The 20,057-nt window shown below is 38.6% G+C and overlaps 1 protein-coding gene across 1 annotated transcript; it reads left to right on the top strand.

Moving 5' to 3' along the window:
- The first annotated feature begins 11,563 nt into the window (after window positions 1-11,563).
- On the top strand, window positions 11,564-16,416 carry LOC109209885. Its single transcript, XM_019373245.1, has 3 exons — window positions 11,564-11,629; window positions 15,370-16,157; window positions 16,194-16,416. The coding sequence occupies exons 1-3, from the start codon at window positions 11,564-11,566 to the stop codon at window positions 16,414-16,416; spliced, it is 1,077 nt and encodes a 358-aa protein (XP_019228790.1).
- The last annotated feature ends 3,641 nt before the right edge of the window (window positions 16,417-20,057 follow it).

Genomic DNA, 20,057 nt, shown 5'->3' with positions numbered 1-20,057 from the left:
AATGATGGTTATGGAGTTATATTGGTATGTTTGGTTGAGGTCCCGAGGGCCTCGGGTGAGTTTCGGTGGTCAATCGGACCATTTCAGTGTTGGGAAAAATTGCAGGTTTTGGCTCCAGCTCTGTTGCAGATGTTTCCTCTTCGCGATCGCGTGAGGAGGCTCGCGATCGCGTAGAGTTATTTCAGGGGCATCCATGTTTTCTCTTCGCGTTCGCATAGATAGGGTCGCGATCGCGTAGTTTTGCGTTGCTGTCAATCGTGGTCGCGTGTCTTCATTTGCGATCGCGTAGTTGGGAGATTCTGAGCATCGCGTTCGCGTGAGGGAGTACGCGATCGCGTAGTGTAATTGTGGGCTGTGCTTCGCGATCGCGATTGAGTAAAAATTGAGTGCTGGGCAGAATGTTTTAAAAAACCCATTTCCGCAAATTTGAGGCTAAGTTCCTCCATTGTTGGTCGATTTTGAAGCTTTTTGAAGAGGATTGAAGAGGGATTCAAGGGGTATTACCTGGAGGTAAGATTTTTGAACTCAATACACGTTTTTATTGTGAAATCCACATAGAAATTCATGGAAATTAAGCCTAAAATTGAAGAACTAGGGCTTGAGAAATTGGACTTTTGAATTGGAAATTTAAGGGCCATTTGAGGTTGGATTTGAGATTTTTTGGTATGTATGGACTCGTGGCGAGATAAGGAACCCGTTGATGTGAAAATTTCTGAGTTTCGAGAAGTGGGCCCGGGGCTCGAGTTTTGCTAATTTCGGGATTTTTGATATTTTTCGATTGTTCTCGCTTGGGCCTTGTTCCCTTAGCATATTGTGATGTATTCGCTCTGATTTTGGGTAGATTCGACGCGCGTGGAGGCCGATTTGAGAAGCAAAGGCGTCGCGAGCTAGGGATATCGCCGGTTCGAGGTAAGTAGTGATTGTAAATGCTGTTCTGAGGGTTTTAAATCCCGGATTACACATCGCTGTGTTACTTTGAGGTGACTTACACGTTAGATGACGAGCGTGGGGTAGAGCACCGTTGGGGATTGTGACCTAGTCCATCCCGAACGATTATTTTAATGCGCACTTGATAGTTAATTGGTTGATACTATTATATCTTGGGCTGTATACCATGTTTGGGGCCTTGTGCCGACTTGTTGAGACCCTTAGGGGCATTTGTACTATCTTTCCTCATTCAACTTGTTTGAAAGCATATCCTCAGTCATGTTTTACCTGTTTATTACTCAAATCTGGCTTTATCGCTATATTCTTAAAAATGTGGAAACTCTTTTGGGCTGAGCTCCCTGTTTTACTGATGGTCCGAGTGATCGTGAGATGATGACTGAGATAGACCGAGGGTCAAATTGTGAGATTGATGATTGAGATAGACTGAGAGCCTGATGGTGAGGTCAATGACTGAGAGAGGCCGAGGGCCTAGTTGTGAGGATTATATATCTATGGATCGGGCTGCACGCCGCAGCAATGTATATATATATATATATGGATCGGGCTGCACGCCGCAGCGATACTTATGTGGATCGGGCTGCACGCCGCAGCAATATTGCGCTTGGGCCGTAAGGGACCCCTCCCGGAGTCTGCACACCCTCAGTGAGCGCCATCGACGAAGTATATGGATCGGGCTGCACGCCGCAGCGGTTACTATATGGTACCTATTGAGCGTGAATGCTGAGTACGAGTTCTGATTGGTAAGAGTTGAGTCACGAGTGACAGAGAGGCTAGCCCGAGGGGCGGTAGATATATTCATGTATATGAGTGTTGTTTGCCTGAGAGGCCTGTTTATGAACTTATTGATTTCACTCCTCCTTAAAGTGAGTTACTATCGAATATGTTGATTTATTGACTGCTTCCACTCATCTTTATATTGAGCCTCTGTCGGAAAGTTGAATAAATATTTTAAAATAACTTTTACTTAAACTGGGGTTTACGAGATGTTCAGAAATTAATCATGGATTTGGCATTGGTTATTTCCACTAAGATCTTCAAGTTATGAAGCGCTTATGATTACTGTTTTGCTCGAGGGGCTGTTTTACGAACTATGCTTTGCCCGAGGGGCTGATTATTGCTTTAATCTCTATTAATATTTTAAATGGTATTGAACCCCTACTGAAACTGCTGGAAGCATTTAAAAAGAAAAATGATTTTTACTAAAAGCTGGATTTTAAAAGGGAAGGGTGACTCGTATTATGATTTGAAAGCCTGTTGTGTTTATTGAGCCTAACGCGAATGTGAATTCATTATTTCCTACTGCTCAGTCTTTATTTACTCTTATTACTTATTGGGTTGGAGTACTCATATTACTCCCTGCACTTCGTGTGCAGATGCAGGTAATTATTCCCCTAGTAGCGAGTTTTGGCTGATTGGAGGCAGAGCTATAGGAGTTTAGCGAGGTGACTGCCAGCGTTCGCAGCACCGCTTCTCTCTCTGTTGTTCATTATTCCTATTCAGTGTATTTTTTTAGACCTTGTAGTTGTATTTACACTCTTATAGATGCTCGTGACTTGTGATACCCCGATTAAGGCTGTGTTGGGTTGTACTTCCGCTAATTAATATCATTAAATCATTTTTAAACTGCTTATGAATTGTTCAACTGTTTTTAAAAGGATGGATTGGGTTTGGTTGGCTGGCCTTGTCCCCACGAGAGGCGCCATCACGACCGGGCCTGGGTTTGAGTCGTGACAGATGCCTTTGCCCCTCGTCTCGGCCTCAACTCGCGTCGAATCTATCAAAAATCGGAATCACGACGTCAAAATACGCTAAGGGAACGAAGCCCATGCAAAAATAATGAAATTACGGTACAAATCCTGAAATTAACCAAATCCGCCCCCGGGCCCACGTCTCGGAATCCGGCAAAGCTAACATTAATGGAACCCTTATCTTCCCACGAGTTCATGCATATCAAATACTTCAAAATCCGACCACAAATGGCACATCAAATCCTTAATCAAAGACCTAAATTTCCAAGCCCTAGTTTCCTTCATATTTACCCAATTTTCCCACAAATTTCAAGTCTAATCCGTGAAATAATACTATTGGGACGAGTTTTTATGATCCAAAACCTTACCTCAATGAAGTCCCCTTGAATTCTCTCTTCAAAATCGCCCAAAAGCTCCAGAAAACGTGTTTAAAAATGGTGAAACCACTGAAAATCGCGAAGGAAAAATTATATACATTCTGACCCAGGGATTCCGCACCTGCGGCCCTTTTTCGCTTCTGCAGCACCGCTTCTGCAGTCAAAACAACCGCATCTGTGGTTTTCACTTAAACGGCTGGGACTGCACCAGTGGTCAGCCTTCCGCACCTGTGCAATCGCACCTGCGCCTTGGCGCCCGCTTCTGCGGTTCCGCCTGACACCCTGCCTGGCCGCTTCTGCGGCTTGGTCCCGCATCTGCGGTAGTCGCACCTGCGGCCTCCGACAGCAGCCACAAAACTTCAGCTGTCCAACCAAGTCTCAAAATCACCCGTTAACCACCCGGAATCACCCCGAGGCCCCCGGTACCTCAACCAAAGGCACCACCAAGTCACATACCACTCTCCAAACTTGTACCAATCTTCAAAACACCTCAAACAACATCGAATCAACCAAATCACATCGAATTCAAGCCTAAAGTTCCAAAATCTTCCGAAAAACACTTTTGATCAAAAAGTATATCAAACCACGTCCGAATAACCTAAAATTTTGCACACACATCCCAAATGACAAAATGGACCTATTGCAACTTTCGGAATTCTATTCCGACCCCTATATCAAAATCTCACCTATCAACCGGAAAACGCCAAAATTCCAATTTCGCCAATTCAAGCCTAAATCTACTCCGGACCTCCAAAACACATTCCGATCACACTCCTAAGTCCCAAATCACCTCCCGAAGCTATCCGAATCATCGGAATTCACATCCGAGTCCTATTTCACATAAGTCAACATCCGGTTGACTTTTCCAACTTAAGCTTTCTTAAAGGAGACTAAGTGTCTCAAACCTTACCAAAATCTCTCCGAACCCAAGCCAACCAACCCGATAACACATAACACAGCTGAACAAGACTATAAGAAGCAGAAATGGGGGAAACGGGGTGGTAACTCATGAAACGACCGGCCGGATCGTTGCAGATCCTCTGTTAGAGATGATAGACCATAGAGCTCTATTGAGTAAGATAATTTTCTGTTCATGTATATCTGTGCATATTTTTACCTTACTATAAGAGGTTTTGATTAGCAAGAAACGTGCCTACTTTGTAAGCCAATTTACAACTTTCCCACATATAATCATACCTCTAATGGTTTGCGTAATTTAGTTATATAATGTATTGTAATTCTATTGTATTTCCATTTCAGAATCTTGAGTTGTTGTAGCGACTCACAAATCCACTATTGCGAGAAGTGCAGCTCACCTAAGTCTCCGTATCAACCATACTGCTACGCCCAGTAGGCCACTAGAGTTACATATACCTGTGCAACAAAAATGCACAGAAGTGTAGTATGAGTACAAAAATAACGTGTACTCAATGAGTATCTCGTCTAATCTCGAAGAAGTAGAGACGAGATGGTCGACTTCGACACTTACTAGTGGTCTAATAATGATGTCAATAATACATTAAATCGTGGATTTCTATAAACATGATTTTAATCCAATAGAAGGAGACAAGTAAACAATTAATTCGTTTATAGGAAATTTCCAAAATTCCTTTTCAATATTATCCAAATATTCTCAAGCCATGACGAGGCAATAACAACTTTAATAAGTTCAAGGCAACAATACAAGCATGCGCAAATCATGCCGAGGCGTACGGCCCGCTCCAACAGAAAATAAACTGTGCACTGTCGAGGGTCGAACGGCGCGAACCATAGATGCATCTATTACCCCGCTCGCAAACTATCCATGCGACGCGGTCAACATAAAATAAACAATCATCCTGCTCGCGAATCATACATGCGACGCAGGCACACATAGAAATACATGCTCAGATGGCCAATTAAGAATTTATCGGAGAATATTTATTCAATAAAAGCCACTTTCTCTTTAAACAATTTAAGAAAAGAAGTTTAATCCTTTTTTAAATTTATTTAGTAATTCGATGTGGTTTAAGCAATTTGAGCTGTCAATAAGTTTACGATTAATCCAAGTATAGCATGCTTTTGGGTCCTAGACTACCCGGACAATAGCATAATAGTAGCTACGCACGGACTCTCGTCACCTCGTGCGTACGTAGCCCCCACAAATAGGAGCACATAACCAATTAATTTACCTATGGGGACAATTCCCTCTTACAAGGTTAGAAAGGAGACTCACCTCGCTCCGAAGATGCATAACCGGCATCCACGCCGTTCCGAAGACTCGAACCGATGAACAAAGCTCCAAAGCTAGCCAATAATGATACCAATCCATTAATACATACTCGATTATTTATTACAACCCAATTTATAATAATTCCTGACCCCGATCGAAAATTTGACGAAAACGCCCTCGGGCCCACGTGCCCGGATTTCCAAAATTTTCGAAGAATAAGTTTACCCATAGCCTCACGAACTCAAATATATAATTTTCTCTCAATTCCATACCCAAAATCATGATCGAAATTCAAGAATACTAATTTTCTAGGTTTTCCCTCAAACCCTCAATTTCTACCAATTTACATGCTAAAATCCATACAAAATCAATATATATAACTCAAGATAGGTGGGGTTAGCTTACCTTATCGATGATGATGAAACACCCCACTTGAAGCTCTCCAAAATCGCCCATACCAAGAGAAAAATGGGTGAAATGAACTCAAACCCCGATTTTAAAACACCCTTCTGCCTCCAGCAATTTCCGCATCTACGGAAAAATGACCGCATCTGCGAAAAAATGACTGCATCTGCGGTCCCGCATCTGCGGAAAAGTGACCGCATCTGCGGAAAAATGACCGCATCTGCGGTCCCTTCACTTCTAGACCAAAACCGCATCTGCGGTTGAAGTGTCGCATCTGCGGTCCCGCATCTACGGTCCAAAAACCGCAGATGCGGTTATGACAGCAACCAACAACCTCAGCCTTCCAAAAATCCCATTTTTTTTGATCCGTTAACCACCCGGAATCCACCCGAGGCCCCCGGGACCCCAACCAATCATACCAACCAGTATCATACCAAACAACGCTAAAACCACGAATCGACCTCCAATCCAAGCTTTATGAACTTTAGAATTTCAAACTTCTGCTTTCGATGTTTAAACCTATCAAATCACGCCCGATTGACCTCGAATTTTGCAGACAAGTCATATTCGACATTACGGACCTACTCCAACTTTCGAAATCGGGTTCCGACCCCGATATCAAAAAGTTCACTTCCGGTCAAACTTCTCAAAAACCTTTAAATTTCTATCTTTAGCCAAATGACTCCAAAATGACCTACGGACCTCCGAATTCACTTCCGATCGCGCTCCCAACTCCAGAATCACCATACGAAGCTTTTCACAGACTCGGAATCCCAAACGGACATTGATAACACTGAAATGCACTTCAAGCCAAACTTATGAAATTTCTTCTAAAATACTAACTTCCACAATAGGCGCCAAAACGTTCCCGGGTTATCCAAAACCCGAACCGGGCATACGCCTAAGTCCGAAACCATCATACGAACCTGCTGGAACCTTCAGTTGCCGATTCCGAGGTGTTCACTCAAAAATACCGTCCTATTTAATTCTTTCAACTTTAAGCTTCCGAAATGAGAATTCTCTTCCCAAATCAACTCCGAATTTCCCGAAATTCAATTCCGACTACACGTACAAGTCGTAATACCTGAAATGAAGCTGCTCATGGCCTCAGACTGCTGAACGACGCGCTGAGGCTCAAAATGACCGTTCGGGTCGTTACATGTGAGCTCCATCACGAATAGCTTGTCTCAACCCATATATGTTTGCTACACACAATTAATTACCTAGTCGAAGCATACCCTCACTATTAACAGTCATATCCTTGCTTTTACCAGCTAAAAACTAATCTTGGTAATTAAACAATCGTTCATCCTCGTATTGGCTAGCCTTTATACACTCTTCATCAGGTTTGACCAATAGCCAATAATGTCTTTGAATTTTTTTTGTCACATTGAATCTAATACGTGTACCCTCTAGTCTATGCATATCTTCGTCCAGAAGTATCTCTACATGAGCTACATGCGCCAAATCACCCATACTTTTTTTTTGCATAAGCTATAATATTTATCTTTCCCGAACAATGCAAAATAGTACAATTATATCTTCATTAGTTCCCTCCATCAGCATTGCTAAATATTTATATCTCTGTTGATTTTAAATGTACTTCAGGCTCTTGTGCTAGGTAAAAATCTCATAGGTTTCTTGGTACAAATAGTGTCTCTAAATCTTAAAAGGAAATACCACTATGACCATCTCCAAATCATGAGTGGCATAATACAACTTGAGCTTCTTCAATTGCCTTGAAGCATAGGCTATCACACAACCATTTTGCATTAGAAAATATCCCAATCCTACCCTCGAAGTATCACATAACATCGTGAATCCTCTAGAGCCTTTTGGAATAAGGCTAATATTGGTGTAATTGTCAAATATGCATTGGGATTCTGGAATCTCGTTGTACATTCCTCCACCACTGAAATTTAGCAATTTTCTATGTTAACTTGGTGAGTGGTGGTGCTATCTAGAGAAATCCTACACAAATGCCTATAGTAGCCTATCGCCAAAAGCAATCTCTATAGGAAAAAATGGGTCTCGGCCATTTATGAACTGCTTCTATCTTCTTAGAATCTACCATCTTTTCATTCATAGATACCATGTGTCCTATGAATACCACTAAGTCTAGCTAATTGAAGAACTTGGTAAAAAGTTGATTTTCCTGTAGTGTCTTTAACATGTTTTTCAAGTAATTCTCGTGCTCTTCCTGGGTACCAGAATATAGTAAGTAACAACTATGAATTTTTTTTCCAAAAATAACTTTGAATACCATATTTATTATATACATCAATGTAATTAGAGTATTGGACAATCTAAAGGACATCGCAGGTAACTCATAATGTTTGTACCGAGTACTAGAGGCAAACATTGAAATATCTTTCTTTCTTATTCTAAGCTGATGATAACCAGACTAAAGATCAATCGCCCATTGTAACTGATCAAACAAGTTATCTATACAAGACAAGGGATATTTGTTCTGTATTGTTATCTTATTTAATTATTTGTAGTTGGCCTACATTCTTAAATACTCATCCCTTTTTTCCCCAAACAATATTGGTGTACCTCATGGCGCAACACTCGATATGATAAAACCCGTATCCAGTAGGTCTTGCAATTGTTCATTAACTCTCTCAACTTCATTGGTGCCATATGATATCGTTTACGCGTCAGGTGTCAAATCAATACCGAAATTTATTTCTCATATTGGAGATAGTCCTTGTTAATCCTCAGATACATTAGAAAATCTCTCACTATGATACTTTTTATTTTTTCAACCTAAGTTTCACATCTCTTGGATCTCTTTATGATAGTTACGAGACCCTAACCACTCTTATTCAATAATTGTAGAGCCTGCGTAAATGATATAACCTCGACTATCACTACGATATTCTTCTTCTTCTTCTTCTTCTTCTTCTTCTTCTTCTTCTTCTTCTTCTTCTTCTTCTTCTTCTTCTTCTTCTTCTTCTTCTTCCGTGGAAAAGTTGCAAAAGAGTTTTGGAAAATGTTTTTCTTTCTTTTGATAGGGAATATATTATACTCCAATTAGAGAAAAATGAGTTAATGAGGAAATATTTTCAAAATGTTATGAAAGCTTTAATAAATGTGGATGTCCACTACTCCCACTACTTTCACCCATGATGTAAATAACCTCCCACTACTCATCACCATTATGATTGTAACTCCCATACCCCTCCCCATGATCTTCCCGCATGATCTCAATTGTCAATGTCATGTTTAAGACAATCATTTTGTAACCTTCATATGTAATAGTATAAATAGAGGCATGAAACGTGAGATGGAACATACTTGAACACTTGATGAAATAAGAAAGTTATCTCTTCTTTTCTTATTCTATTTATCTTCTTCATTTATATTGTTACTTTGAGCTACATTTCTTAATACGTTATCAGCACGAAGTCTCTAACCTCAAGATTGAATTCCACTTGCAAAGGTATATATCTACAACCTAGTGTTCAAATTATCAAATTGTTGCTACGCATTTCTTTTATGTGGAATCTACTTCTTTTGGATTTATTCAATTAGAATTGTATGGTGTCTCGTAAAAGTGAAATAAGACAATTATACTGAATGCATTATGTTTATGCCAATAGTTGACATGTTTGTCAGAATAGTTAAGATTAGTTTAAATAGTTTTTCCAACTATTTTAATACTCTATCAAATGACTTCCCGATTTCTTTCCTTACGACTAATGGCTTTCGGGGAAAAAATGTTTTGTTTATTTTGAAGAATTATATGTTTATATTTATTATTGCAGCATAACTAATTCATATATTTTTATGGTGATTAACTGGTCAATTGATGTTATTATTTTTATGCGATATGATCAGATTGACCCTTTGATGAAAATATTTTTGTTTATTTCTTTTTACTATTTCTAATTCATTTATTTTCTTTGATAGTTTTTACTATGTCGAATTTGTTAAAGCTTGAGTTTGTGGCACTTGACATTTCAGGAAAGAATTACCTATCATGGATTCTCGATGCTTCTAGATACCATGTGTCCTATGAATACCACTGAGTCTAGCTAATTGAAGAACTTGGTAAAAAGTTAATTTTCCTACAGTGTCTTTAACATATTTTTCAAGTAATTCTCGTGCTCTTCCTGGGTACCAGAATATAGTAAGTAACAACTACGAATTTTTTTTCCAAAAATAACTTTGAATACCATATTTATTTTATACATCAATGCAATTGGAGCATTGGCCAATATAAAGGACATCACATGTAACTCATAATGTTTGTACAGAGTACTAGAGACAAACATTGAAATATCTTTCTTTCTTATTCTAAGCTGATGATAACCAGACTAAAGATCAATCGCGCATTGTAACTGATCAAACAAGTTATCTATACAAGACAAGGGATATTTGTTCTGTATTGTTATCTTATTTAATTATTTTTAGTTGGCCCACATTCTTAAAGACTCATCCCTTTTTTTTTCAAACAATATTGGTGTACCCCATGGCGCAACGCCCGATATGATAAAACCCATATCCGGTAGGTCTTGCAATTTTTAATTAGCTCTAAACTTCATTGGTGCCATATGATATTGGTTTACGCGTCAGGTGTCAAATCAATACCGAAATTTATTTCTCATATTGGAGATAGTCCTTGTTAATCCTCAGATACATTAGAAAATCTCTCACTATGATACTTTTATTTTTTCAACCTAAGTTTCACATCTCTTGGATCTCTTTACGATAGTTACGAGACCCTAACCAATCTTATTAATAATTGTAGAGCCTGCGTAAATGGTATAACCTCGACTATCACTACGATATGATTCTTCTTCTTCTTCTTTTTTGTCAATTACTTAACTATCCTTATTTTTAAATGTGAGGTATTACATAGGGGTGGAAGGTAGGTGGCGTGTGGTGGTGATGGAGAATAGCATACAGAAGTTGCAAAAGAGTTTTGGAAAATATTTTCCTTTCTTTTGATAGGGAAAATATTTTACTCCAATTAGAGAAAAATGAGTTAATGAGGAAATATTTTCAAAATGTTATAAAATCTTTAGTAAATGTGGATGTCCACTACTCTCACTACTTTCACCCATGATGTAAATAACCTCCCGCTACTCATCACCATTATGATTGTAACTCCCACATCTCCATAACCCCTCCCCATGTTCTTCCCGCATGATCTCAATTGTTAATGTCATGTATAAGACAATCATTTTGTAACCTTCATATGTAATAGTATAAATAGAGGCATGAAATGTGAGATGGAACACACTTGAACTCTTGATGAATTAAGAAAGTTATCTCTTCTTTTCTTATTCTATTTATCTTCTTGTTTTATATTGTAACTTTGAGCTACATTTCTTAATACGTTATCAGCACGAAGTCTCTAACCTCAAGATTGAATTCCACTTGCAAAGGTATATATCTACAACCTAGTGTTCAAATTATCAAATTGTTGCTACGCATTTCTTTTATTTGGAATCTACTTCTTTTGGATTTATTCAATTAGAATTATGTGGTGTCTCGTAAAAGAGAAATAAGACAATTATACTGAGTGCATTATGTTTATGCCAATAGTTGACATGTTTGTCTGAATAGTTAAGATTAGTTGAAATAGTTCTTCCTACTATTTTAATACTCTATCAAATGACTTCCCGATTTATTTCCTTACGACTAACGGATCGGGGAAAAACTATTTTTGTTTATTTTGAAAAATTATATGTTTATATTTATTATTGTAGCATTACTAATTCATGTATTTTTATGGTGATTAACTGGTCAATTGATATTATTTATTTTATGCGATATGATCAGATTGACCCTTTGATGAAAATATTTTTGTTTATTTCTTTTTACTATTTCTAATTCATTTATTTTCGTTGATAGTTTTTACAATGTCGAATTTGTCAAAGCTTGAGTTTGTGGCACTTGACATTTTTGGAAAGAATTACCTATCATGGGTTCTCGATGCTTCTAGATACCATGTGTCCTATGAATACCACTGAGTCTAGCTAATTGAAGAACTTGGTAAAAAGTTGATTTTCCTGCAGTGTCTTTAATATGTTTTTCAAGTAATTCTCGTGCTCTTCCTGGGTACCAGAATATAGTAAGTAACAACTATGAATTTTTTTTTCCCAACATAACTTTGAATACCATATTTATTATATACATCAATGCAATTGGAGCATTGGCCAATCTAAAGGACATCACAGGTAACTCATAATGTTTGTACCGAGTACTAGAAGCAAACATTGAAATATCTTTCTTTATTATTCTAAGCTGATGATAACCAGAATAAAGATCAATTGCCCATTGTAACTGAACAAACAAGTTATCCATACAAGACAAGGGATATTTGTTCTGTATTGTTATCTTATTTAATTATTTGTAGTTGGCCTACATTCTTAAAGACTCATCCCTTTTTTTTTCAAACAATATTGGTGTACCCCATGGCGCAACACTCGATATGATAAAACCCGTATCCGGTAGGTCTTGCCATTGTTAATTAGCTTTCTCAACTTCATTGGTGCCATATGATATGGTTTACGCGTCAGGTGTCAAATCAATACCGAAATTTATTTCTCATATTGGAGATAGTCCTTGTTAGTCCTCAGATACATTAGAAAATCTCTCACTATGATAATTTTATTTTTTCAACCTAAGTTTCACATCTCTTGGATCTCTTTACGATAGTTACGAGGCCCTATCCAATCTTATTCAATAATTGTAGAACCTGCGTAAATGATATAACCTCGACTATCACTATGATATGATTCTTCTTCTTCTTCTTTTTTGTCAATTACTTAACTATCCTTATTTTTAAATGTGAGGTATTACATAGGGGTGGGATGTAGGTGGGGTGTGGTGGTGATGGGGAATAGCGTACAGAAGTTGCAAAAGAGTTTTGGAAAATATTTTCCTTTCTTTTGATTGGGAAAATATTTTATTCCAATTAGAGAAAAATGAGTTAATGAGGAAATATTTTCAAAATGTTATAAAATCTTAAGTAAATGTGGATGTCCACTACTCTCACTACTTTCACCCATGATGTAAATAACCTCCCACTACTCATCACCATTATGATTGTAACTCCCACACCTCCATAACCCCTCCCCATGTTCTTCCCGCATGATCTCAATTGTTAATGTCATGTATAAGACAATCATTTTGTAACCTTCATATGTAATAGTATAAATAGAGGCATGAAATGTGAGATGGAACACACTTGAACTCTTGATGAATTAAGAAAGTTATCTCTTCTTTTCTTATTCTATTTATCTTCTTGTTTTATATTGTAACTTTGAGCTACATTTCTTAATACGTTATCAGCACGAAGTCTCTAACCTCAAGATTGAATTCCACTTGCAAAGGTATATATCTACAACCTAGTGTTCAAATTATCAAATTGTTGCTACGCATTTCTTTTATGTGGAATCTACTTCTTTTGGATTTATTCAATTAGAATTATGTGGTGTCTCGTAAAAGAGAAATAAGACAATTATACTGAGTGCATTATGTTTATGCCAATAGTTGACATGTTTGTCAGAATAGTTAAGATTAGTTGAAATAGTTTTTCCTACTATTTTAATACTCTATCAAATGACTTCCCGATTTCCTTCCTTACGACTAATGGCTTTCGGGGAAAAAATGTTTTTGTTTATTTTGAAGAATTATATGTTTATTTCTTTTTACTATTTCTAATTCATTTATTTTCGTTGATAGTTTTTACTATGTCGAATTTATCAAAGCTTGAGTTTGTGACACTTGACATTTCTGGAAAGAATTACCTATCATGGGTTCTCGATGCTTCTAGATACCATGTGTTCTATGAATACCATTGAGTCTAGCTAATTGAAGAACTTGGTAAAAAGTTAATTTTCCTGCAATGTCTTTAATATGTTTTTCAAGTAATTCTCGTGCTCTTCCTGGGTACCAGAATATAGTAAGTAACAACTATGAATTTTTTTTTCCAAAAATAACTTTGGATACCATATTTATTATATACATCAATGCAATTGGAGCATTGTCCAATCTAAAGGACATCACAGGTAACTCATAATGTTTGTACCGAGTACTAGAGGCAAACATTGAAATATCTTTCTTTATTATTCTAAGCTGATGATAACCAGACTAAAGATCAATCGCCCATTGTAACTGAACAAACAAGTTATCCATACAAGACAAGGGATATTTGTTCTGTATTGTTATCTTATTTAATTATTTGTAGTTGGCCTACATTCTTAAAGACTCATCCCTTTTTTTTTCAAACAATATTGGTGTACCCCATGGCGCAACACTCGATATGATAAAACCCGTATCCGGTAGGTCTTGCAATTGTTAATTAGCTTTCTCAACTTCATCGGTGCCATATGATATGGTTTACGCGTGAGGTGTCAAATCAATACCGAAATTTATTTCTCATATTGGAGATAGTCCTTGTTAATCCTCAGATACATTAGAAAATCTCTCACTATGATAATTTTATTTTTTCAACCTAAGTTTCACATCTCTTGGATCTCTTTACGATAGTTACGAGACCCTAACCACTCTTATTCAATAATTGTAGAGCCTGCCTAAATGATATAACCTCGACTATCACTACGATATGATTCTTCTTCTTCTTCTTTTTTGTCAATTACTTAACTATCCTTATTTTTAAATGTGAGGTATTACATAGGGGTGGGAGGTAGGTGGGGTGTGGTGGTGATGGGTTAGCGTGGAGAAGTTGCAAAAGAGTTTTGGAAAATATTTCTTTTCTTTTGATAGGGAAAATATTTTACTCCAATTAGAGAAAAATGAGTTAATGAGGAAATATTTTAAAAATGTTATAAAATCTTTAGTAAATGTGGATGTTCACTACTCCCACTACTTTTACCCATGATGTAAATAACCTCCCACCATTCATCACCATTATGATTGTAACTCCCACACCTCCATAACCCCTCCCCATGTTCTTCCCGCATGATCTCAATTGTTAATGTCATGTTTAAGACAATCATTTTGTAACCTTCATATGTAATAGTATAAATAGAGGCATGAAATGTGAGATGGAACACACTTGAACACTTATTGAAATAAGAAATTTATCTTTTCTTTTCTTATTCTATTTATCTTCTTGTTTTATATTGTTACTTTGAGCTACATTTCTTAATACGTTATCAGCACGAAGTCTCTAACCTCAAGATTGAATTCCACTTGCAAAGGTATATATCTACAACCTAGTGTTCAAATTATCAAATTGTTGCTACGCATTTCTTTTATGTGGAATCTACTTCTTTTGGATTTATTCAATTAGAATTATGTGGTGTCTCGTAAAAGAAAAATAAGACAATTATACTGAGTGCATTATGTTTATGCCAATAGTTGACATGTTTGTGAGAATAGTTAAGATTAGTTGAAATAGTTTTTCCTACTATTTTAATACTCTATCAAATGACTTCCCGATTTCTTTCCTTACGAGTAATGGCTTTCGGGGAAAAAATGTTTTTGTTTATTTTGAAGAATTATATGTTTATATTTATTATTGCAGCATAACTTATTCATATATTTTTATGGTGATTAACTGGTCAATTGATGTTATTATTTTTATGCGATATGATCAGATTGACCCTTTGATGAAAATATTTTTGTTTATTTCTTTTTACTATTTCTAATTCATTTATTTTCTTTGATAGTTTTTACTATGTCGAATTTGTCATAGCTTGAGTTTGTGGCACATGACATTTCCGGAAAGAATTACCTATCATGGGTTCTCGATGCTGAGATTCACTTAGCCGCTAAAGGCCTTGGTAACTTCATTACTCAGGGTAATGAGGCATCAAGCCATGACAAAGCGAAGGCCATGATTTTCCTTCGTCATCATTTGGATGAAGGTTTGAAGGTTGAATATTTGACAGTGAAATATCCACTTGAATTGTGGACTGGCCTGAAGGAAAGGTATGATCTCCTTAAGGCTACGGTATTGCCAAGGGCTCGATATGAGTGGATGCACTTACGGTTGCAAGATTTTAAGACCGTAAGTGAGTATAACTCTGTTGTATTTCAAATAACTTCCGAATTGAAATTTTGTGGGGATGTTATGAATGATGAGGATTTGTTGGAAAAGACTCTTACGACTTTTCATTCCTCAAATATAGTATTACAGCAGCAATACCGTGAAAGTGGTTTTAAAAAGTATTCTGAATTGATCTCATGCCTTCTGGTATCTGAGCAACATAATACCCTTTTGCTGAAAAATCATGAAGCACGTCCTGCAGGCTCAGCTATGCTTCCTAAAACGAATATGGCAGCTAGACGTGATAAGTCTGGAAAAAGACAGAATAATAATCATGGCCATATGAATGTACATGGGCATGGCAATGGTAAGAGACGATATAATAGTCATCATCGTGGTGGTCATGGCAAACGAGAGAACAATATGGGTTCTCAAAACAATCCTTCAAGAGGCAAAAGCGGTAACTGCCACCGTTGTGGCATGAAAGGTCATTGGTAAATTGAATGTCGTGCACCTGAGCATTTTGTCAGGCTTTATCAAAACTCCATCAAAAGAAAGGCAAATAATGTTGGAGCATCTTCTGCTAATGCCCCAGAGTCTCACATAACCTTTAAAAATGATTTTGAGGCAGGGCTTTCAAACAAAAATGCTGACAATGCCGAGACAAATCTTGCTTTGAATGATGATGATTTTCAAGGCCTCGATGATCTTACTCATTTGGAAGTTGAAGATTTCTTTGGAGATCAAAACTAAAGTTTGATCATTTTACTGGGGAATGCAATTATGTTATTATTCTTATTTTCAGTGTTTTTGTCTCGTCTAAAGTTATTTTTATTTTTAAGTAGTACTTAAGTTGTCTTATGTTGTCGTTGGTGATGTTATGTCACGACCCAATTCCCAAACCCGGTCGTGATGGCGCCTCTCGTGAAGACAAGGCCAGCCAACAGAACATCAATACCTCTTTAATACTTACTTAGCATGAATAAGTCTAAAACATTAACAAAAATATCATATGTGCGGAAGAAAAGTGATAAAAATAGGGAACCGTCCCGACACAGCCCGACCGGGGTGTCACAAGCTACGAGCATCTAGAAGGATTTTTAATACATCTACAAGGCCTGTAATACATGGATTAAAATTTAGAATTAAAAAGAAGAAATCCGGTGCCGCAAATGCTGGCGGTCACCTTGCTCAGCTACGATAGCAAAATCCTCAACCAGCTCAAACCCGCTACCGGGTAAACAAATACCTGCATCTGCACGCGAGGTGCAGGGAGTAAAGTGAGTACTCCAACTCAGTGAGTAATAAAGGTAAATAATAACTGAGCAGCAAGAAACCACGTAAAACAAGCCATCATGCTATATAGAATAGTGTAACCCTTTGAGAAAAACAGTGAAACCGTGAAAATCTTTAGAAATATCTGGACTCAGTTTAAAACCTCTTTTGAAAATATCTCTTTCCAACAGTGAGCAAATGAATGCGAAACAGATAGTGCAAGTCAGCACAAAAGTCAGCCCCTCGGGCACAACACTCCATTAACAAATAACACCAGGGTATCAGGTAAGCAGTACAAGAAGTAGCATAGAAGCCAATGAAATGCGAGTGCTGGAATGTCATGACAAATAATACAAATAGGAACAAATGCATGAATGCAATGCAATGCATATGACGGTACATACCGGTACCCACTGCGCCGTGCAGCCCGAGCCATCCATATATTTAACGTCGACGGCGCTCACTGGGGGTGTGTACAGACTCCGGAGGGGCTCCTACAGCCCAAGCGCAAATAATCAAGCCATCTCGTGGCACCAACCAGGCCCTCGGCCTCAATATCAATACAATACCGCTGCGGCGCGCAGCCCGAGCCATCCATATTTCCAGAAATCACTATAACACTGCTGCGGCGCGCAGCCCGATCCATGCTCAGTCCAGAAATGCACATAAGCCACTTAGGCAATATTAAAATAATAGTTCTCAGCTCAAAACGTCAATAAAATATTGTTTAAGTTTTCAAATCTTAGAAAAATGGCTGAGTTTGCAAAACAGTATTAAAACCCTGGACCGAGATCAAGTAATATGCAAAGTAATGCGAAAACAGTGATATCAATCCCTAAAGGATTCACATAGTTGGCACGAAGCCCAAACATGGCAATCAGCCCACATTATGATGATAACAAGTAGTTTCAGTCAAATAAGTAGTAATTTCATCAATCGGGACGGACCAAGTCACAATCCCCAACGGTGCTCTAACCCACGCTCGCTATCCGGCGTGCAAGTCACCTCAATACAGCACTATGATGTGCAAATCCGGGGTTTCAAACCCTCAGACTATCATTTACAATCATTACTCACCTCGAACCGGTGAAATCTCTAGCTCGCGACGCCTTTGCCCCTCAAATCGGCCTCCACGCGCGTCGAATCTATCCAACATCAGAGCGAATACATCACAATATGCCAAGGGAACAATACCCAATCGAAAACAATCAAAATATAGCAAAAATCTCGAAACTAGCAAAACCCGAGCCCCGGGCCAACTTCTCGAAAAATTATAAAATTAACATCAATGGATTCCTTACCTCGCCACGAGTCCATACATATCAAATTTACCAAAATCCGAGCTCCAATGCTCCCTCAAACTCCAAATTTCCATTTCAAAAGTCAAGCCCTAGTTCTTCCATTTTTTAATCAAATTTCCATGAATTTAGGTGTTGATTCTTCAAAAAAATGATGATTCTAGGTCACGAGACTCACATCCAATCAATTCCCGTCGAAACCCTCCTTAATCCTCGTCAAAAAGCTCCCAAGGTTGCTCAACAATGGTGAAAATAAGACCTAGCTCGCGGAAGAAATAATATAAATCTGCCCAGCTCTTTTCGCTTTTGCGGTCCCTTTCCCGCTTATGCGGGACCGCTTCCGCGACTTTTCTTCCGCTTCTGCGAAAATTCCAAACTCGAGCTCAACCGCTTCTGCGGTTACACAAACGCATAAGCGATACCGCTTCTGCGGTTAGACAATCGCTTCTGCGGAACCGGTGCCCAGGCCTCCTCACCGCTTCTGCGGTCAATCCTTCGCACAAGCGTGTCCGCTTCTGCGGTCCAAGATTTGCAGAAGCGAAAATACCAGTTGCAGCAGGCTCAGCAACATGAAAAATTCCAAAACTCTCCGTTTAACCATCCGAACTCACCCCGAGGCCCCCGGGACCTCAACCAAAAACACCAACATATCTTAAAACATCACTCAAACTTGTTCCAATCATCAAAACACCACGATTAACACTAAAACCATCAAATTACATCAAATCCAAGCCTAAGTTCTCCCAAAATTCTTCCGAAACTCGCATTCGATCAAAAACCCAACCAAACCACCTCCGAATCATCTGAAATTTTGCACACACATCCCAAATCACCTAACGAAGCTACTGCAACTCTCGGAATTCCATTCCGACCCTCGGATCAAAATCTCACCTATCAACCGGAATTCGCCAAAACACTAACTTTTCCAATTCAAGCCTAATTCTACATCGGACCTCCAAAATCAATTCCGGTCACACTCCTAAGTCTCAAATCATCCCCCGAAGCTAACCGAATCACCGAAAATCACATCCGAGCCCTCTAACTCAATAGTCAACATCCGGTTGACTTTTCCAAAACAAACCTTCCTTGAATAGACTAAGTGTCTCATTTCCATCCAGAATCAATCCAAATCAACTCATTCACACAAGACTCGTATAATAACACATAAGGAAATCGAAAATAGAGAAAACGGGGCGGTAACTCACGTGACGACGGGTCGGGTCGTCACAGACCCGTTGGAGGAGAATTAAGAACTTGAAGTTCAATGATTTGATTCATTTGGTTTTGGGGTTTGTTCCTCGATTTAGCGTTGTTTTGAGTGTTTCGAGGGCTCGAGTAGGTCCGCCTCGTGATTTCAGAATTGTCGGTATGTTCGGGCGGGGCACGGGAGCCCCGAGCGTCAAACGAGCTAGGCTCGAGTGAAGTTAGAATTTGGAAAATGACTAAAGCTTGCTTCTTCTGTCATAGATCGCAGAAGCGGGACTGCAGATGTGGTCATTAGATCGCAGAAGCGGAGAAGGGGCAGGCCAGGGGAAACCGCAAAAGCGGCCCAGGGACCGCAGAAGCAGTTCCGCCTATGCGGCTCCCAGACCGCAGAAGCGGTCGAGCCCCAAATCCCAAAAGCCGCAGAAGCGGCCAAATTCCGCAGAAGCGGAAATACTTCCGCAGATGCGAAAATAACTGGGGGCAGAAGGGTTCATTTAATACGAACTCAAACTCATTTCTCTCATTTTTCACTCTACACTTAGGCGATTTGGGTTCTTCCAAGAGAGGGTTTCCACATAACTTGGTAAGGTAAGTAATTTCCCTTCATCCTTAGCT

The sequence above is a fragment of the Nicotiana attenuata genome, unplaced genomic scaffold (genome assembly GCF_001879085.1).
Source record: "Nicotiana attenuata strain UT unplaced genomic scaffold, NIATTr2, whole genome shotgun sequence".
Lineage (NCBI taxonomy): Eukaryota > Viridiplantae > Streptophyta > Magnoliopsida > Solanales > Solanaceae > Nicotiana > Nicotiana attenuata.
Note: the sequence above shows the minus strand (reverse complement) of the source record. Positions and strands in the feature narration are given on the sequence as shown.